Source organism: Bos taurus, chromosome 14 (genome assembly GCF_002263795.3).
Source record: "Bos taurus isolate L1 Dominette 01449 registration number 42190680 breed Hereford chromosome 14, ARS-UCD2.0, whole genome shotgun sequence".
NCBI lineage: Eukaryota > Metazoa > Chordata > Mammalia > Artiodactyla > Bovidae > Bos > Bos taurus.
In genome coordinates this window covers 20,620,387-20,642,943 of record NC_037341.1, presented here as the reverse complement: position 1 = coordinate 20,642,943, position 22,557 = coordinate 20,620,387, and the positions used below count along the sequence as shown (strand labels likewise).

At 42.2% G+C, this 22,557-nt stretch overlaps 1 protein-coding gene across 1 annotated transcript in view; it reads right to left on the bottom strand.

The window, feature by feature from the left end:
- Positions 1 to 22,557, bottom strand: part of SNTG1 (syntrophin gamma 1) — a 416,897-nt gene that overhangs the window by 56,727 nt on the left and 337,613 nt on the right. The window contains exons 12-13 of the mRNA XM_002692659.6: positions 20,177 to 20,306; positions 10,514 to 10,552 (exon numbers count right to left, since the gene is read on the bottom strand). Of these exons, the coding sequence (XP_002692705.3) occupies positions 10,514 to 10,552; positions 20,177 to 20,306 (169 nt within the window). The remainder of the gene's footprint in view (positions 1 to 10,513; positions 10,553 to 20,176; positions 20,307 to 22,557) is intronic.

The window sequence follows — 22,557 nt, the reverse complement described above, 5'->3', positions numbered from 1 at the left end:
AAACATTGTGTGCTCCACTCTCTCATCCCTCAAGTGAACCTCAGGTGAACCACGCATAGTTTTAACTGTTCACCTGGTTTCTCCCTATTGTTGTTTAGTTGCTAAGTCATGCCTGACTCTTTCAAAACCCCATGGACTGTAGCCCGCTAGGCTCCTCTGTCCATGGGATTCTCCAGGCAAGAATACTGGAGTGGGTCGCCATGCTGTCTTTCAGGGGATCTTTCCAACTCAGGGATGAAACCCATGTCTCCTGCATTGGCAGGCAGGATCTTTACCACTGAGTCACCTGGGAAGCTTTCTCCCTGTAGTGGCTATAATTTTCCCCTCTGTAATGCTCAATTCAGGAGCATTTCTGTAACCATTGTCTGAAAAAGATCAGAGCTGTCTGCTGTCCCAGGACAAATATTATAGGGGTCACAGTCAGAGGACTGAGCAAGGCTCCCACCTGAAGGGCAGCTGAAAACACTTGAGGATGCTCTGTTCACAAGGCTGTTATTTAATCTGCTACCCATCCTCTGCTTAGCACCTCCCCTCAAATCACTCCTTATTAACAAGCAACTAACATGTTCACTTGGGGAAGGCAATGGCACCACACTCCAGTACTCTTGCCTGGAAAATCCCATGGACGGAAGATCCTGGTAGGCTGCGGTCCATGGGGTCGCTAAGAGTCGGACACGACTGAAGCGACTTAGCAGCAGTAGCAGCAACATGTTCACTGCAGGTGTGCATGGACTTCTCTCAAATCTAGTTAACCATCCTTCCACTACCAAAAAACAACATTTCTGTCATCAGCTCATCCTTGCTACAAAATGTGATGAACCACGAAAGGTCTGAGATTTTGCAAGCTACTGAGCTATGAGATGGTTGGATGGCATCGCTGATTTGATGCACATGAGTTTGAGCAAGCTCCAGGAGTTAGTGATGGACATGGAGCCTTGGTGTGTTGCAGTTGATGGGGTCGCAAAGAGTCGAACACGACTGAGTGACTGAACTGAACTGTTACCCTCTCACAGGTTTATGGATGCCAGCGGAAGATGTTATATTCTTGGGTCAGAGACAGAGGACTTCATATTCACAGCACAGCCAACACCATGAGTATCAGCATTTTGTGACTGAGGTATATGCACACAACAGGCTGTGTCACATGGGGGTCCCTGAGGTTAGGGAACTAAGATATTTTATAAAGGGCAATAGGCTCTCTTACTGACAAACCTAGACAGCTTATTACAAAGCAGAGACATTACTTTGCCAACATAAGTCTGTACAGCCAAAGTTACGGTTTTTCCCGTAGTCATGTATGGATGTGAGAGTTGGACCATAAAGAAGGTTGAGAGTCGAAGAATGATGCTTTCGAACTGTGATGCTGGAGAAGACTTTTGAGAGTTCCTTGGACTGCAAGGAGATCACACCAGTCAATCCTAAAGGAAATCAGTCGTGAATCCTCATTGGAAGGACTGATGCTGAAGCTGAAACTCCAATACTTTGGCCACCTGATGTGAAGAACTGACTCATTGGAAAAGACCCTGATGCTGGGAAAGATTAAAGGTAGGAGGATAAGGGGATGACAGAGGATGAGATGGTCGGATGGCATCACCAACTTGATGGACACGAGTCTAAGCAACCTCCAGGAGATAGTGAAGGATAGGGAAGCCTTGCATGCTGCAGTTCACGGGGTCACAAAGAGTCAGACACAACTTCGAGAATGAACAAAGGCACGCCTCCCCTGGGCCCTGCCTGGAGATATTGTCTCTACCTTCTGAAACTTCCAAAGGGAGGGTAAGAAATTCTCCCCTTGGTTCTGAAGAGAAACACAGTCTGATTTACTAGGTCTGCTTTGTATGTAAACACCCTTGGAGAAACAGTCTGAAACAAAATGCGTGCTCACAAGACAGCATGCAGAGACGCAACATGTCCAAAGAGAAACATCTCCCACTGCACAGCTCCTGCCCTCCTTCCCTGGAACTGGAGGGTCCATTTCGGATACTCTTCAGAGGAAGTATGACAAGGGCAGGTGTGTCTCCTCCACGTGTCACTGGGTCCCACTGATGCCTGACACAACGGTTACTTGTCATTTGAAGGTCATGTCTTCCTCACCTTCATTAGAATGAAACGATTCCTTCCCTGCTACATGTCCAGCCACACACAGTTCCTGTTACCCTGGAAACCATCCTACTTTGATCCCTGTAGATGCAAAGCCAGCACATGTGCCACAGGCTGCCTGACTTTCTCCTCTCCTCTCAGACGACCGCCTACCTGCTCCACTCCACGAGGACCTTGTTTCTCATACTTGACATCCGACCTCATGCTTTATGTTTATATTTTATCCCCTTTCTCACTGACGACTCTTCCCTCCCAGCTCTGGGCTCTAAATCCTCCCGGCCTCTCTGATTCAGGTGGACCTAGGCTCCTCCCACCTGGAGCCTCGGCTCAGTGAGAAGCTGCCACCCAGCTCCTTGGGGGCCTGCGAGTGAACATAAACAGCATCACCTCAGTTTGCCATAAACCATGACTTCTTGAATATGACACCCTTCATATTTTTAGCTTTGGGTTTGTATATAGTTTACTGCTTTTATAATATTAGGCCCTGAGTTATTCATATTTTTCTCTTTTACTTATTATTTCATGATAGAGCACACAGAATACATTTTTCTTAAGCTAATAAGATAATAAAATATAGGACATGATATTTATCATTTTATAACATATTCCTCCATTTCCCAAGCCTACACCTATCTTTTGCAGCTAGTATGTAACTATACATATAAACATAATTTAAAAGACAGTTTTGTGTTTTGAGCTGTTTTGTTCCTCAGTTAAGGGCATGGCCTATCCTGTGAAAATTAATGACTGGTGAAAAAAACTGCAGTGTTCCTAAACAGTGCAGTATATCTTTTTGACGTGAACTTGTTTTTAAAGTATTTTTTAAATTAATTTATTTATTTGGTTGTGCTAGCTCTTTGCCGCCGTGTGGGCGTTTCTCTAGTTCGGCGAACAAGGGCTCCTCTCTGCTTGAGGTACGCGGGCTTCTCGTTGCAGGGGCTTCTCTTCTCAGGAGCCTGGCTCTAGCGTGCAGGTGCAGTAGTTGTGGTGCATGGGCTTAGCTGCTCCACAGCACGTGGAACCTTCCCAAACCAGGGATGAAATCCGTGTCTCCTGCACTGGCAGGCAGATTCTTATCCACTGTGCCACCAAGGAAGTCCTTTAAAGTATTTCTTAATGACAGATCATTTGACAGATCAAGCTCATCATCTGGGTTATATTTTAAGGCTTTGAACAGCAGAGAGGAGAGCTGGCTCATTGACAACATCATCAAAACTGCAGTAAAGGACTTCGGGCAGGTTCTGCAGTGCATGCACTACAGAGTTTAGAGTCAATCCATTAACCCCAAATGGGATGAATGGTTCTCTTACGTGAACATTCTTGCTGTGCTTTTCTGTTATGCTTAATCACTTATATCTTCTTTCACATATCAGAGGAAAAGGAGTATACAATTTGGTCAATTAAATCACACTTAAAGAAGTGATAAAGGAAGTGAAATATAGCCACTGTCCTATCCACATGTGTTTAAAAGCATAAACTTTTTCACCAATAGGACTTTACTTACCTTTTGCTAATTTGCCCGTTTAACATGTACTTCCCCCCTTGAGTAGGGAGGGATAGGGAGGCCTGGCATGCTACAATCCATGGGGTCATAAAGAGTTGGACACCACTTAGGGACTGAACAGCAACAGCAACATCAAATTAATAACGAGTGGCTCTGAATCTCAGAGCCAGAAGGTTTACTTATGAAACCTCTGCCACTATCTTTTCACCATGGTTTATAAGCTAATAGCTCTTACAAGAGTTAATTTATATAGGAATATTACTTTTTACAAAATTTTAAGTTCCAGCATATTTTATTGCCAAATATTATAAAATAAACTAAACACCACCACTCATTATCACCAGATCATGTGACTCTATGATTTGCTGTCATCGTTTATAAGCTGAATATATGAAAAATATATGAAGAATGAAAAAAAAATTGCCCTTCAGTTGAAAAAACCTTCAGCTTTGAAATCCAAAATAAAGACCAATTGTCAGTCCCATTAATAGAATATTTTGTTTAAAAAGGATGCAGACACACGTGCAAATATCTTTGATACAGCAGACATAGATGAATGAAACAAATATGCATCATCTTATTAGATTACAAATTTCGAGCTAGCTGGTTTTAAGTGATGGGAAGAAGACTAGACAACCAAAAGATCAGAGCAGATGGTGAGGAAACGTAAGCCCTTAATTTTGAGGCTGCCCGATTGCTAGGAAGCCGGGACCGGGGCTGGATCAGTTCAAATGCCGCAACGATCACTATTCCTACCAAGATTCAGCTGTTTTTCTTGAGTAAACGCTCACTGAGTTCAGCATACACTTGGTGAATTTCTATAGATCTGAAAATTTTAATTCAGACCATTTTGCCAGTTCTTTGTTACTTTTATGGAGAAACAAGTGTTTGGAGGTCCTAACTCCTCTCTTTTCCCTAATGTTACTTCAAAACTCAATTTTTAATGTGTCCTTTAATTTCTCAGCACTCTCAACACAACTGGAGACTACTAGTCACTTTTCCCTCTGTTGTTTCCAGAATTCTATGTATTCGTCTAAAATAATGTTTCCAAATTTTTATAGCTAGTCAAAAATGAATAACAGTTTATAAGATAAACTTATTGAGGTAATAATTTATTGTAAATGAGTATGTGCTGTGTATGTGCTGTGCTAAGTTGCTTCACTTAGTCGCTAAGTCGTGACTCACTCTTTGAGACCCTATGAACTGTAGCCCACCAGGCTCCTCTGTCCATGGGGATTCTCCAGGCAAGAATACTGGAGTGGGTTGCCATGCCCTCCTCCAGGAGATCTTTCTAATCCAGGGATCGAACCTGTGTCTCTTATCTCTCCTGCACTGGCAGGTGGGTTCTTTACCACTATTACCACCTACAGAGTATAGTTTTTATGTATTTAGACTACTATAATTTAATAACTCTATTTTGCACAGTGCCTGATATAAAGGGAGTTCAGTATTAATATTTTCATGATGAATTAATTCTCAATAACCCTTCTCCTTAGGAATTATAGAAAATATAAATTGCAAAGTGCCACTTTATGGGAGTAATGCGATGTATTTCAGGATGGAGGAGTTTTGGTTAATAAAGATTAAACATTAGAAATGCAACAAGTCATGACTCAGAAGGCTATGTGCACAAAGCGCTGCATGTAGGTCTGCTTGTCTACATGACCTGCAACTGAGTGAACTAGCACAACACAGTTTCACACCCAACTGAATATCCCTGTGTAATCTATCAGCAGGACCCCCATTATCACTGTTATCACTGTTATCTCATGCACCGTGTATCCCTGTGTAGTCTAGCAGCAAGACTCCCATTATCACTGTTATCACTGTTATCACCATGATCTCATGCACTGAGTATCCCTGTGTAGTCTAGCAGCAGGGCCCCCATTATCACTGTTATCACCATTATCACATGCACTGTGTGTCCCTGTGTAGTCTCAAAGCAGGACTCCCATTATCAATGTTATCACTGTTATCACCATTATCTCATGCACTGAGTATCCCTGTGTAGTCTCACAGCAGGACCCCCATTATCACTGTTATCACTGTTATCACCATTATCTCATGCACTGAGTATCCTTGTGTAGTCTAGCAGCAAGACACCCATTATCACTGTTATCTCATGCACTGAGTATCCCTGTGTAGTCTCACAGCAGGACTCCCATTATCAATGTTATCATCATTATCACACGCACTGTGTATCCCTGTGTAGTCTAGCAGCAAGATTCCCATTCTTATCACCATGATCTCACGCACTGAGTATCCCTATGTAATCTAGAAGCAGGACCCCCATAATCACATGCTTTTCAGGAAAAGTCATCATTTGCAGCTGAATCTCACTCTGCACTTCACAAATGAACCTGATCTGAATTGTGCTAATGGCTATGCTCCAGACACAAAGAGGAAATGAGAAAGTTGTTCTGAACAAAAGTGAACTGGAAGAAACTGTACTGACTCTACTAATTTCAAGTCTAGACAATAATTAAGATGGAGCCAAACTCCAATGGCCTTGATATAATATTATTTCTTAACTTATCTGGCTCCCAAACATTTTAATAACAAAAATGGCTTTAGCTTTATTGAGGTATAATGACATGAAGAAAGTACACATATTTAAAGGGTAAAATTTTATAAGTTGTGACATACATGTGAATCCACAAAACCATAACTACAGTCAACATAATGAACTTATCACCTCCCAAAGCCCCCTTCTGTCCCTTTATAAGCCCTCCCTGACCTGGGAGACCAGTCTATCCTAAAGGAAATCAGTCTTGAATATTCACTGGAAGGACTGATGCTGAAGCTGAAACTCCAATACTTTGGCCACCTGATGTGAAGAGCCAACTCATTGGAAAAGACCCTGATGCTAGGAAAGATTGAGGGCAGAGGACAAGGGGATGACAGAGGATGAGATGGTTGGATGGCATCAGTGACTCGATGGATGTGAGTTTGAGTAAACTCCAGGAGTTGGTGATGCACAGGGAGGCCTGGCGTGCTGCAGGCCATGGGGTCACAAAGAGTTGGACACGACTGAGCGACTGAACTGAACTGAACTGGCCTGGGAAGTGTTAGTGGAGAGTAATACACAGTGTGAAAACACAATGAGATAAGTCAATTGCTCAAATGTAAAAATAATAACATAAAGTTATTAGAAATCAGCAATGGATTGCTTTTCTCCTTTTATTAATCTTGAATGGATAAACTCTAAGTACAACATAAATCCTATAAGCCACTAACAAAGCGTGCTGATTTAGGTGACATAAAATACAACGGTTAAATTCCCTTCATGTATTGAGTACACAGTGCTTACAAATAAATAAGAAAACAACAAGAAGAAAAGAGGAACATGTTCAAAAGGGTAGAGAAAGGCGAGCGAAAGGATACGCCAGTGTCATTTCAAGTTGCTCAACCTCATGCACAATATGAGAAATGCATCCTGAAAATGGCCAGTGCACACGTTTCTCCAGGTATCCAAGTGGACAGAGATGATTCCGGTCCACAAAAAGCAAAATAGAATGCAGGAAGAACAAGGACAGACCCAATACACATCTGTTTTCAAAATAGAAATGGAATGTCCTTGTGCAGGAACTGAAGAGGGGAAGAAAGTGAGAGAAGTCACAGGGGAAGGAATCCAGGCTGGGGTGGGGGAAGGCAGGAGCTTATGCAGGAGGCCTGGGAGGAAACCCTCCCTGTGGGAAGGAGGCTGGGCTGTTACTCTTGCTCCCAGATGTAGGCACTTGGGCATCTTCTTGTGCATATCATATGTCTGTTTTATCCTTTATTACACCCTTTATTAAAAGTAGAAGTTTATCTAGTCCTTCTTCCTTACTTGCCACTGGTACCTCATATGCTTTCCTGGAGAATCTTCCAGACCAGCACCAGGAGAGCCAGCTCACCCTATGATGGTTGCTCATTACCCCACCGGTGGGACGTTCAGGTTGTGGATCTGGTTTTCTTCATCGTGCTCCAGGGTTAGCGTGGTTCTCTAACCTCAAGTCTTATAGAAACTCCTAGCCATCAAATCTCTTCACAAGTTCGTCATCTCCAGTCTTTCTGCAGAATTTTTCTTTTTGGAGCCTCTCATTCTAAACTTCAACTCTTACATCATTTTTCATATTTTCAGCCCTTTCTGTATAGGCTGTATTCTGATGGTACTCTCAGATACACTACTTCCAATTACATGTTTTATCTTTATTTTTATCTGTTCTATTATTCAGTTGGCTAATTGATTATAAGCTTAAACATATTCATGCTTTATTCATTTTTGAACTTCTGTTGAGTTATTTTGCAAATCCACAATTTTTTGTACCACTTCTTGTTCTTGCCTTACATTTTGTACCACCTTATTAAAAAAAATAATTTAAAATAGTCGTGGATTGTTCTTTAATCTTCACAGTGTGTTTTCCCTTATGATGGTTTATTTGCTCAAATGGCTTATCCTTCTGATAAAAATATTCTTCTCTGAGATGATCTTACTGAGAGTCTGCTGTGCTCTGGAGCATGGGGGTATCTCTGGAGACTCGGTCCACAGCGCTGGCCTCTGCTGGGTGCAGTGACTTTCTCCAGTTCCAACCCCTTTGCATTTTTTAATTTTAATTTCTCTGGTTGGGGTACCAGTACCACAGTGGCTGCACAAAGTCAAAACCAAACCCCACAGGAGGCAGAAGACTTCTGTTCTAATGTATTTCAGCTGATGTGTATCATGGCTATGAGGGGACTTGAATACTGTAACATTATGTCTGATGTTATTTAATAAAAAGCATATATATAAACATATATACTTATATCAAATCTGAGCATCAGAGAATGCTCCCTGAAAATTAAGTTTGAAGAAATTTGAGATGAAAGCAACTAGTCCAAGGTAAGGGTTTGAGTGCTAAATCTTCATGAGAAGTTAGATTACATATAATTTTCAATTTTTGTTCCTTGAAGTGGCTCAGATTTTAGGCAGAAGATGAACCCTGATCTCCTAATGCAGGGCTATTATACTATGTGGGTGAGTTCTTCCTATTAAGCATAGATATGAAGGTTGAACTATAAAGTAATCCTATATCCCAAAAGACTTCATTTACAAGGTGGGAAGTAGTGACAGAAAAGTCTATTAGCTGTAGCTTTCAGTTGTTAAAGTGTCTAGAATTCATTGTGATTTCAAATTGTGAGATGCTAAGAGATTTGAAATAAAATTTCATAATATTGAAAGGTTAGCAGATAAACAGCCGTGGATGCTTATCTGTGTTTATTAAATGTGGGTAGAATATTAAAGTTTTTGATTTCTTCTATATTCAAGGTTTTCCAGATTTTTACTGACTTCACTCAGCATTATTCAAAACCTAGATAAAAGCAGGGGTGGTGAGGAACGAGACAGGTCCCTGAAGGAAGTGTTCCACATGGTTGTCATCATGGTGAATAAAGCATAGCTGTGGACTAGTCAGGATTAGGAAACATTCCTAGTAAGGAAATTACACTAATTATTGATATACTTCAAATGCTGAGGGTTGAAGGGACAAGAGAGGTGATAACATAAATATTAGAGTCACTTTTAAAGAAACACTTCATTTGTATTTTTGGCAAGAATTCCCCAAAAGAGCAGGTCTACATTTTTACACTTCTGACTATAAAACAACCCTATCTTGTCCTGGGCATTGCAAACTTCCCTCACAGCTGAGGCTTCCAGTTGAACACGTTATCCTTAATGCCTGGCTTTTCCCTCCTGTTCAGTCCCGTGAAGCTGTAAACTGTTTTCCCAGATGTGACCTGTGCACTCCAGCCTCAGAATCACCTGCGGTGGATGGAGCGATGCCCCAGTGTCCCAGGCATCACCCCAGAGCGAGTGAGTCGGGTGCTCTGGGCTGAGCCTCGTCTCTGCCCATGAACAACCCCCATGTGCCCCCACTTGCTGTGGTTCTGAGAGGCACAGACACCCCTCCAACCCTGTACCTGCCAAGAGCATCGCATGGCTCAGAGGCAGGGGGCCCGAAGGAGGGGAACTGGTTCCCCTGGCCTCACCCCAAGCAAGACAGGTCAGGGCTGTAGGCACAGCAGGCTCTGCAAAGCTGCCCACCACCTCACTCAGCCACATGGGCTCTGTGGGTGGCCCGGGCAAGGGGCACCCTGAACACCACAACCTACCCCAGAACATAAGTTCTCTGTTGCAAGGAACACACACATCTGACACGCTGATGCAAGCAATAGCATATATTGAGAAATTTTCTTCTCGTTTAACTTTCTAAACACATATGAGATGGCTGCCCTTATACAGATGCTACTGATATGGGACCCCAGGCTTAGACGAAAAGGAACTGGTTTTGCCATACTGAAAGTTATTTTAAAGTTTTACCGTGGAAGCTAACTAGTGGCGGGTATGCCACTAGTTAGGAATCCATATTAGGAATCCATATTGTCGATGTTTAGATTGTGGTCAGTGGCTGTGGACTGAGGTTGCTGTGGGGAGTTAGCGTCAGTGTCCTGCCACCGAGCCCCCTCCCCGTCCACACACTGGACGAGGACAGCTCAGCGAGTCCAGGCGGTGCGCCTTCACTTCCTTTCCTTATTCTATTAATAGCTAATGCTTATATTATGATTGTGAAAGCAATAGAAGTTAAGTTTACCGTAATAAAATTATTACCATTTCCTTCTCCAATGCATGAAAGTGAAAAGTGAAAGTGAAGTCACTCAGTCGTGTCCGACTCTTTGCGACCCCATGGACTGCAGCCTACCAGGCTCCTCCATCCATCCATGGGATTTCCCAGGCAAGAGTACTGGAGCGGGTTGCCATTGCCTTCTCCGAATTAATTAATAATTGGTACGAATTATTTCCATGTAAAACTAAAGGCAATCAAAATTATCATTTGTAACAGACAAAATGAAAGAAATACACAATTTGGCTTTGCACGTGTTTCTCTATCTTACCTGCTGGTTTACAGGAAAGTTTCTGTTGATTTTTTTAATCTGCAAAAATAAACAAAGAAAAGTGAGGTCAGCAAAGATAATGTAATACAATAACCCCAGGTTTATGGGACTCTCTTCTTAGTGAGTAAACTATATTGTTGACATACTAAAATCATTGCATATCAAGCACCAATTAGGAATTTTTTTTTAATTCTGACTGTCAAAAGTGTCCCAAATTTCATATACAAACATTTCAGAAATATTTCAACTTAATCATATTCTCTTGATGAGAAATGAAAAGCCTCTGATCCCACACAATCTACCGAGAATGTACAGCATAACTTTTGGTAACTTCTTTCATTATTCACTTTCACTTCATATTATATTTGTTTTAACAGATAAGAGAACAGAGGGGATGGAATATTCAGACACTATAGGACACTGTATATTATCAAGATAGTTTCAGTCAGGATTACCCATAAAATAAACATTTAAGACCATTTATTGAGTGAACTGGAGAAGGAAAAGGCAGCCCACTCCAGTATTCTTGCCTGGAGAATCCCAGGGTCAGAGAAGCCTGGTGGGCGGGCTGCAGTCCATGGGGTCGCAAGAGTCGGACACGACTTAGTGACTATGCTGCCACCACCACCGTTGAGTGAAACATCATAAAAATTTAAAATAAATCTGCTGAGTTTCCTCTGTATCAAGTCATGTAAACAAACTTTAAAGACCAAATGAAAAACGATTATCAGATTTAGACAAATGACCTTATAACACATGAAATCTTTGTTCAACAGAACTTTTACTAATTAAAACCTTCTTTTTCACTGGTTTTCTAGAGAAACTTAAATGATGCTGTCTGTATGCTATAATCTGACATCAGACTAAACACAGACTGTTTTCACTTAGAAAATGTTCTGTTGAATTGCTTTGTTTTTCCTTGTTTTAGTGTTAGTTTACCTTTGTCTTACTGATAAACATGAATTAAGAGGAGATATAAGGAGGCACAAACTTGGAGAAGTGAAATGGCCCGTGGATGAGAACAGACTCACTGGTGGAGACATGTCATTTAAAATATGAAAAAAAAAAAAAAAAGCTGACAATTTGAGAATGTTTGTGTGATTCCTCAGGGTCATGTACAAGAAGCATATCTTTCTTGTTCTGCTCAATCGTACCCTACTCTTTGCGACCCCATGGACTGTAGCCGCCAGGCTCCTCTGTCCACAGGATTCTCCAGGCAAAGAATACTGGAGTGGGTTGCCATGTCCTCCTCCAGGGGATCTTCCCAAACCAGGGACTGAATCCAGATCTCTTGCATTGGATTCTTTACCGTCTAAGCCACCAGGGAAGCCCAAGAAAACTGGAGTGGGTAGCCTATCCCTTCTCCAGGGGATCTTCCCAACCTAGGAATCAAACTGGGGGTCTCCTGCATTGCAGGTGGATTCTTTACCAGCTGAGCTACCAGGGAAGCAGGTTGCTCTAATTGTTTCAAAGTATTTTCTGCTCTGATGAGGAGTCAACCAAGGAAAGTCTCTAGAAGTAAAGATGCTTTCAACCAAAGTCAGGATGGTTTGAAGATGGAGACAGAAGAGCAGGTCCCTAAATGCGTTTTACCAATCAATCAAAAACCTACATTGAACACTTCCTGGAACAATACTTGTTACCATTTTTTTAAAAATAAAATTCCACCAATATATTTTTAAATTTTTAATTGGAGGATAATTGCACTACAATGTGTTGGTTTCTACTGTATAGAATTGTGAATCCACCATCTGTATACATATACGACCTCCCTGCCCCACCCCCATCCCAGCCCTCCAGGTCATCACTGAGCCCTGAGTTGAGCTCCCTATGCTGTACAGCAGCTTCCCACTAGCTCCCTATTTTACATGTCCACTAACATTTTATGTCGACCGTTGGCTCTGAGTGCATACTATACAGTATTGTATTTTAAGTTCCTCCAACATGTAATTTTAGCTCTATGAATGACATAAAATGTATGATTGAAGTTAAATCAATGATACTTCTTTGCATAGTATTTACTTAAAACAACATTCAACAAATATTGTTTTTCAAAATCAAGTCTATGCCATCAAATGTACTTAAAATCGGGTCCTCCAGATTTATTTAAAGGAGGTGTACTTACACTCTCCTTCTAAAAATGACTTAGTAACTTCAAGGTATTTGAATATGAAATGCATATAAATCAGTAGTCATCCTAAATTTTAAACTAGACAAATAAATACATTTTAAACAAAATACATTTCATTAAAAAATAAAATTCATAATAATTAGCCTAATATGAAATCATGGGCTTCCCTGGTGGCTCAGTGGTGAAGAATCTGCCTGCCAATGCAGAAGACGGGGGTTCTACTCCCTAGGTCAGGAAGATCCCCTGGAGGAGGAAATGGCAACCCACTCCAGTATTCTTGCCTGGGAAATCCCATGGACAGAGGAGTCTGGCAGGCCACAGTCCATGGAGTCACAGAGTCAGACACAACTGAGCCACTAAATGACAAATATGAAATCTACAGATCCATTTCTGAATGTCAAATTTCTTCTAAATTAAAATATTATACTGTGGTATTATTCTAGGGTGACTGTTTTTAGGCCTTTAAGGGCCTGTGGAGAATAAATGGTTGAATGCAACCAGAGGTATTTAATGTCAGGGGCTATTTCAATGCATTACAGAGTTACAATCATTGAGACAGGGTTTTACACTGCAAAAGTAAATGTGACAATGAATTTTGATAGAAAATTAAAACTGAATATAAAATGCATATTACTGAGTTAACAATAAAGATTGTATTAAATATGAATGGAGAACAACACTTTAAAAAGTGGTTAATTACTTGAAAAACAATGTCTCACCTGCCAACTCCCAAAACAGCCCATATTTAGCCTATAGATTTAGGGCGGCTTGGGGTGGCCTGAGGCACGCCAACCTTCCTATTGCTAGCAATGGAAGCAGAAAGATAAACCTAGCAGCAGCACTTTTTGTGAAGACTTCTGAGAGGCCCCTGTACAAGTGTGGCTGAGATTCTGGATGTGAGTGGCTCAGAGGCAGGAGCGGACCCTCCGCAGTCACTAGCGGGCTCAGGGGGGTGTCCACTAATCGCTTAGATGGGACCAGGTGGACCGAAGGAGAAGCAGAGCTTCTGCTTTCTCCTGCGATAACTTGGGCAGCACTTGTGATGGGTAGGGCTTCAAATGCAACACAGGTCTCTACCTCAATATGTGTGCTGAAGTCTGGATCTGAAAACCTATGAACACAGACAAGGGTTTTGTAAATTTGTGCTGAGGGAGAAGCTGGGAGAAGTCATTATCCCTGCATAGACCTGCCCCCTGGCCTGGTTGTGGGGGGTGCATTTTTGGGGCAGAAGGAATAGAAACAAAGAGAACCTCATGGAAACTCCAAGCCAGCCTGCACTGGGCTGCATTAGGACATCAGTCATAGTTTACAAGACCAAAGAATGTTCATATTCTTAGATTCTTCTCCTAGACGCCAATGGTGGTTTGGTGGTTTCATTGCTTAGTCATATCCAACTCTTGAGACCCCATGGACTATAGCCCAGGGATTCTCCAGCAAGAATACTGGAGTGGACTGCCATTTCCTTCTCCAGGGGATCTTCCCGACCCAAGGATTGAACCTGAGTGTCCTGCTTTGGCAGGTGGATTCTTTCACTGCTGAGCCACCAGGGAAGACCCCTAGACCCCTATATTAAGGTATAATTAGTGAATTAGCAACATTTTCACTAACTAATATGCCAGAAATTCATAGGGCACTATTACATTAATGATGCATTTTAAATGATGTGCATTTCAAATAATACTCTATTCATTAATTTTAATTAAATGAATAGCAAAGTATCTATTAGTCCATTATATATAGGTGATTTCAGAATATAATTACTATCATAGGAAAATGCTCAGGATTATATGTTAACTGAACAAAGGTTAATACCATCTACACAAGAAGATGGTCATTTTCTTTTATGTACAGTGTCCTGGCCATGGGCTGGGTTGCAGGCACTGGGCACCTGGGTTTCAGGCGTGTGGGGGTGTTTGATTGGCCCCCATTGGTCACAGGTGAAGAGGGCAGGTTCTATCATTGTGGAGTCATTAGTCAGGCTTCCTATGGAGGGGACACGCAGTGTTTATAGTTAGAGCCTGGACCCTCAGGACGCCTGCGGTCACCTCTGCTCCCTCAAGCTTGGCTTCTGAGAGACATTCATCAAGCAATAGCAAACTGAAAGTGATTGCTGTATGATTTCTGCTGGCCCTTCGTCTGCACTAAGCTCACTGTGTGCCTCCTCTTCCACATGACGCCTGGTGCTGAGAGTGGGAACATCTCCCCCCGCCCCCCAGGACTGATCAGAGCCCTCAGTGAATGTCTGGAAGCAGGCGGTCCCCTGCGAGAGTCACAGGTGAAGGGAGGGGCCTGGTGCAGGGAACAAGCAGCAGCTGGTGAGTGGTCCATGTGTCTGAGCGCTCAGGCTTCTCGTAACACGCTGTCCATGGTTCACCAGGTGTGACCTCCCCCTTCAGGGCCTGAGTGCTCACTGGATGTCCAGTGGTTCATCTAGTGAGCAGGTTCTCTGCCGGCCGGTGTCCTCTGCCCTTGACATGCACTGGACAGCGTGTGTCCCCACACCCCTGTGGGGTCTCCAACAGCTCTGGGCCCAGGAGGGTCAGTTCCTGAAGCCAGCCTCAGCAGGGCGGGAGAAAGGTCGGTGGGTCGGGGCAAGGCCCTGGGCACTCCCTGGGGGCTTGAGGCCCCTGGAACGTGGGAGACTGGGGAGCTTGGGCTGCAAGAAAAGAGAAAGACTGAGGCCCAAAGGGAAGGAACTAAGGCCCAGCAGGCAGAGTCTGGCTGGCTAGGGGGCAGCTCCTTGGAAACTTCCCAGGAAAACTGCCCATTTGCTTATGACTGCAATTGTCAGTTAACATCAAATCAAAGCAAAGGGTCTAGATTGTGCAACAAAATTGCCAGCTAATTTTTTCCAATGTAAAAATTCGTTGAAACTTCCCTGGTGTTTCAGTGGTTGGACTTTTCCTTCTAATGCAGGGGTTGTGGGTTCAATCCCTGGTGGGGGAGCTAAGATCCCACATGCCTTTTGGCCAAAAAAAACAGAACATAAAACAGAAGCAATATCGTAACAAATTCAATGAAGACTTAACAAATGGTTCACATCAAAAAAATCTTTAAATTAAAAAAAATTGTTTAAAAGCTTTTTTGGTGAGCAGCTTTCTACCAGATAAAGTAGGTTAGTTATTTTATTGAAATCCCTCCAACACAACTTGCCAAAATAAACTCTAATCATGTAAAAGGAACAGTATGATTAAGAAAATACACTCGTAGTATAATGCTAGACTTCCCCTTGCTCTTATCCTGACTTGACTTACTGTCCCTGCCCTGTCTGATCCCACTCTCCATGGCCCACATCGAGTTGATGCCTGCACGACTGAAGTTCGTATTTGATGTGTGAGGAGAAACAGTGGTGAAAACAAGACACTGCGCAAAAGTGCATCCAAGGACTCGGGAACGCCAGCTGCTACAGAAGGAAGAAAACGTCTCCCTCGGTGATACCATGCCTGTCAGAATCTCACTCAGCAACCTCTGATCACAGCTTCAGGCCTTTCTGGTAAATCTCTTTTCTGTTAGGCTTTATTTTGTTATGACTTTCAATTCACCTACGAGCTTTGTTGAGTCTTTCTAAGGCGGCAGACACAATAGAAGTTTTTCCTTCAGTTCTTCACAACCAACAGTATGATGGAAAAAAATTCTCTTTTCAGCTTGCAAGTGTTTGCCATCTAAAATAGCAGAACTCTATGGATTAAACATGACTCCCAAATGACCCTTTTTTCTTGGCTCCTGCAGGTAAATGGGGAAAATGTAGGAAGATGGCTGAAATACAGCCTGCAGGAACTCAAATGACTGATGAGATGTGTGTGTGTGTGTGTGTGTGTGTGTATATGTGTGAATCCTGAAGGACTGTGATCATTCCACAAAAATCACAGGGCGGCTGGTTGTTCATGCATTTTTTTAGAATTAATATGTTTTAAATATTAAACAGTGTAGTAGATACTGTCAGTTATCTGACTCAAAAGCCATTTACAGTCTTCTCTTCTTGGTCATCCCACCATAAACAGTACAAAAGGTAGAGACTAGCCACCCATCCCCAGAATTGTCATGGGGCTGAGTCAGGAGGAGAAGTGAGCATTATTAGTCTAGTAAAGAGTTTCTGGAAAATTTTATCTTATCTTGATAAAAAAAAAAAGGAGCGATATAGCTGGCACTATGTATCCTTCTTCCCTTTCTTTCCTGTTCTGAACACTGAAGTGATGTTTGGAACTGTTGCAACCCTTCTGTGATCATGAGGCAGCAAACTCAAGGTAAAAGCCAACAGTCTAAGAGTAGTGGGTAATAGTAGCAATAATGTGTGTGGACAGAGGAAGGGTTCTGGGTGGATGGTAGCTTCCAAGAAATGCTGCCATCCGCGACTCTCTTCATTTGGGGAAAAAACCCCACTATTTGCTCCTTTGAGGTCTCTCTAACTTGTTATTGAGAGCATTCTCATTGATAAAAACATTTGGGGAAGAGAGTCTATCCTTTTTCTCATAATCAAATATGATTATGTATTTTGAAAATCTCACATATACAACCATACATCCTCATTTAATATCACTGATTTTCAGTGATCCTTTAAGAATAGAAGCCTATTGCATAAGTATTTGTATTTATCTATATGCAAATACCTATGTCAAAGCCTTTGACTGTGTGGATCACAATAAACTGTGGAACATTCTTAAAGAGATGGGAATACCAGACCACCTGATCTGCCTCTTGAGAAATTTGTATGCAGGTCAGGAAGCAACAGTTAGAACTGGACATGGAACAACAGACTGGTTCCAAATAGGAAAAGGAGTTCATCAAGGCTGTATATTGTCACCCTGTTTATTTAACTTATATGCAGAGTACACCATGAGAAACGCTGGACTGGAAGAAACACAAGCTGGAATCAAGATTGGCAGGAGAAATATCAATACCCTCAGATATGCAGATGACACCACCCTTATGGCAGAAAGTGAAGAGGAACTCAAAAGCCTCTTGATGAAAGTGAAAATGGAGAGCGAAAAAGTTGGCTTAAAGCTCAACATTCAGAAAATGAAGATCATGGCATCCGGTCCCACCACTTCATGGGAAATAGATGGGGAAACAGTGGAAACAGTGTCAGACTTTATTTTTCTGGGCTCCAAAATCACTAGAGATGGTGACTTCAGCCATGAAATTAAAAGACGCTTACTCCTTGGAAGGAAAGTTATGACCAACCTAGATAGCATATTCAAAAGCAGAAACATTACTTTGCCAACAAAGGTTCGTCTAGTCAAGGCTATGGTTTTTCCTGTGGTCATGTATGGATGTGAGAATTGGACTGTGAAGAAGGCTGAGTGCCGAAGAATTGATGCTTTTGAACTGTGGTGTTGGAGAAGACTCTTGAGTCTCCCTTGGACTGCAAGGAGATCCAACCAGTCCATTCTGAAGGAGATCAGCCCTGGGATTTCTTTGGAAGGACTGATGCTAAAGCTGAAACTCCAGTACTTTGGTCACCTCATGCGAAGAGTTGACTCATTGGAAAAGACCCTGATGCTGGGAGGGATTGGGGGCAGGAGGAGAAGGGGACGACAGAGGATGAGATGGCTGGATGGCATCACTGACTCGATGGACATGAGTCTCAGTGAACTCCAGGAGTTGGTGATGGACAGGGAGGCCTGGCGTGCTGCGATTCATGGGGTCACAAAGGGTCAGACACAACTGAGCGACTGATCTGATCTGATATGCAAACACACACACATAAGTGATATATTTCAAGTACCACACTCCATTCTGATAAAGGGAACACATGCATAGGACATATGTGGAAGAATTTAGACCAGAAGAGATTCCTTTGTGTTAACAGGTAACCTTAGTAGAAAGTCGCATGAAATTCTCTCTGTTTATCAGTCGGGATCTATTTCAGTGCTTGAGCAGTAAAAAGTGATTGGAAAGGTTAGATTCATGAAATGCTGGCTGAGAGAGAGCTCTGCCTTTTATTTGCTTCCCTCTGTCTCTTTTAAAGATGAGGGACTGAGGGGTAGGTCTTCGGTTGCCAGAAATCAGAGCTGCTTAATGGTCTAGTCAGCACTAGACATTTATTTTAGCTCAGCTTGTCCTGTGTGATTCACATTCTGGTATCCACATAGCCATTCTTCAGAAGATGAAGAATCTCAAATGACAACCGGACAAAACAGAGATGTGCAGCGTCACACACGATGAGCGAATCTATATGGCCATTTATCAGCAGTTTTGGATTAAATCATGAAATTTAGAGTGCTGCTACAGAAAGGAGAAGTGCAACTGTTTCAGCATCATTTCAGGGCCAGAATGGCTGAAGCACTTCTTCATTTAGCCCTCGCAGAGACTGAGGCTAACAGCATTCATTTAAGAAGAGGAGCTTGAAGTCCAGCTCAGAGCTGGTGCAGGGAGACCTGGGCTCCACACCGAGTCCCCTGACACCGCATCCCAGCTTCTCCCCGGCAAAAATATCACTGCATAGGCAATCGGCTTGAATCCCCTTTGCCTGATCACAGGAGAGTGTGTTTGAAGTTATGCGTCCATGGGTCCTTTCATGGTCCCTCCATGGGTCCTCCTTCACACCCGTCCTGTCCTTCTCCCTCCCCTGTATGTGATATTCACAGGCCTCCAGCCATGCCCACTGAGGCTGTGAGAAACACATACCCTCCCTTGCCACCCGAACACAGCCCCCGTCCAGGTGCTTTAGCTCAACAGTTATTGCACAACTTTTATTGTGATATTCTTACAAGTGAATTATTCTGAAAAGATCTGCTGTTGCTGCTAAGTCACTTCAGTCATGTCCGACTCTGAGACCCCACAGACAGCAGCCCACCAGGCTCTGCCATCCCTGGGATTCTCCAGGCAAGAACACTGGAGTGGGTTGCCATTTCCTTCTCCAGTTCATGAAAGTGAAAAGTGAAAGGGAAGTCGCTCAGTCGTGTCTGACTCTTCGCGACCCCATGGACTGAAGCCTACCAGGCTCCTCCACCCATGGGCTTTTCCAGGCAAGAGTACTGGAGTGGGTTGCCATTGCCTTCTAGGGGCTCAAATAATATTGTAGACTGCTTTGCAAGTGGACAAACTAGTAAACATATAGATGTATAGATATATAGGTAGACAAATGCATATATATACATGGATTATAGATGCTGATGGATGCATGATATATATATAGAGAGAGACTGTATAGAGATATGAAATGTAAGGTAGATAGATGCATATATACATATATAAAAATATAGGTGGCTGATATATATATATACAGATATTTAGTGCTTACATGTTAAATATATATTTTCAGTTATTTAACTAATGTAGATGTTACAATGTTTGTGAATGGAAACTTAGGTGTAAATACTGTTGTACTGATACACTGGACTAAAACACTCAAGATAGAGTGGCTTTCTTTGAGCAAGTATAATCCACTTTAATAATAGCTCTTATGGTGGGTGTGCAGTGGTCCATTCCTAGCAGAACACCAAACAGCTGATGGAGTTAACTTGTATACTGAAAAGGTTCACTGAGGCAGGCGGAGGAGCTTTCCCAGCATTCCTGGAACCACTACTTACATTGTGCTTTGTGAGGCTGGAAATGTTGGTGGCTATTGCTTGTAGCCACTCCCCGCAGTCCTCTGCGGAGAGGCACTGGATGACCCCGCTGCAGACCCCGTCCACTGCGGTGACTTGGAAGGCGTTCTGCCTGCAGAGACGTCAGAGCAAATCAGACCAAGACATCATCTCGGGTGTCTGTGTGCAACTTGAGATAGCTGTCTGCTCAAAAGCTCTTCTTGCAGACCACATAAATGCAGCTTCAAATTCCTCTTTCCTTATATCTTAAAAAATCTGTTATTACACGGAACACTAAAGATAAACCCAGCTTCCCAGCTGGCACTAGTGGTAAAGAACCTACCTGCCAAGGCAGGAGCCATAAGAGACATGGGTTCGATCCCTGCGTTGGGAAAATCCCCTGGAGGAGGGCATGCAACCCACTTCAGTACTCATGCATGGAGCATCCCATGGACAGAGGAGCCTGGTGGGCTACAGTCCATAGCGTTGCAAAGAGTTGGACATGACTAAGCAATTTAGCACACATGCATACAAATATGAACCCAGATGACACACAATTTTGAATTACTCAAAGCTTCTTGAGAAACAGATAAGTTTGGAGAAACTTGGAGACGTACAATATATTACATAAATGGAAGCATGTCAAACACCTTTGAGAGGGATTCTCCCTGTTCCCTGAATATCACAAAGTTATGCATAGATGTTTATCCATTATTTTGGCTACCATCTCCTCTTGACATTTTTCAGTGCATTTCTGATGGAAAGATCGCACGAAAACCCCACACCTAGATACCAAGCATCATTTAAAACTCTCATGCTGTCATGAGCTGAAGCACTTTCCCAGCTGTTTGTCTTCTCAGGGATGGTTTTGGACAAGGGTCCACAGTTCTTCACATCTAAATATTCACGCTCTAAATTTATGTAGATGTTTGCATTTCAATAACAACCACGATCTCCTTAAAAGTGCTCTGGCCAGCCTGAATATCTCTATTGTCTTTTCTTGAGTTTTTGTTGTTGTTAGAGAAAATTAAATAATGACATTCTAAGTTGTTTACTAAAGTGCTGTAGAGTTTAAAGCAGCTTTCCACAGCTTTAATTACTTACTTTTATTTTTCTGTTTCAAGTTCTTGCATGTTTCAATATAAGCTTAATGGAGAGGAATAGATAAAAATCCCAAAATGAATGGAAAGTAGCCAAATGCCTCATGCTTGAAAATTACTCTGTGGTGCAACACAATACACTTCAGAAAATGCACAAACTATCTTTAAATCCCAGCCAGTTTTGAAGCAATAGACAAATGATGTAGTTCAGCATTCCAAAGGCTATGTAAATAGTGTACATTTATATGTTTTTCTCCAATTAAATTGCTTTTTGTCTCTTCTGAATTTTGTTATGTAGGTGTTTGTGGATATTAAACATATTTCAATTTCAAAAATATAGACACTCCAGCCGGCAATTATCTGGCCCAGCTTCATCATGAGGCTGGTGTCTCTCTCCTGTCCCATGAGACTGGTCCAGACCTCAGAACCGGACACGCTCCAGAGACTTTAACACTGAAGGCCCTTTGCATCCACATTATTACTATTTTTAGAGACACTTGTTCTGATAAACTTGACCAAGCATTTTCAACTGATTATGGGAAAGTGTTCAAATATTCTTTTTTATTTGCTCTGAAAAACACATAAAAAGTCTGAGAGGGGGCAACTATTGTCTGTCTCTTTGAAATAATATTCTTTTGAATTTGTGACAAGAAAAAAACATGCACAGCATAAAAAGAATACTGTAACTTCCCGTGACTTTCTCAACTTTAATTCTGATATTCACTAGTGAGTAAGACATTTAAGATATGCAGTCAGAAGCTCAACTATCCATGGAAAATGAGAACTAATTTGAGTTAGCAACAACGTTTCTTTCTGCTTTTTGATTATCGTAACCATTGCTTCATGTACCAGAAATTAAAGCATGTCTTGAACATATTTGTCCTCTCTGCTGTAAACGAGTCATGGCAGCTGGGTATTTTTAGCTGATTAGAGTTGATGCACTTGGAGGAAACCCACAACCCATGCAATCGCACATGGCACACAGTCTCCACAGTCATTTGCAAGGACTAGCCTTTATAAACCCAGGCTTATACACTACTATATACCAATTGTACATTCTGTTTCCACTTTTCAGGTTATTTGTCAGAAGCCCTTTCATGAATATAAGTGAAATATTTCAATAGTTTCTTTGATTACACACAACCTCTTACAAAATAAACAGGTCATCAAGAATTAGCCTGGGCCCTGTTTCTACTTCTGCTATTGAATAAATAAGAGCACTGGCACATTAGTCCACTTAGTTGTGCCCCGATTTCCCCTAACAGAGAATGAGGAAAACATACT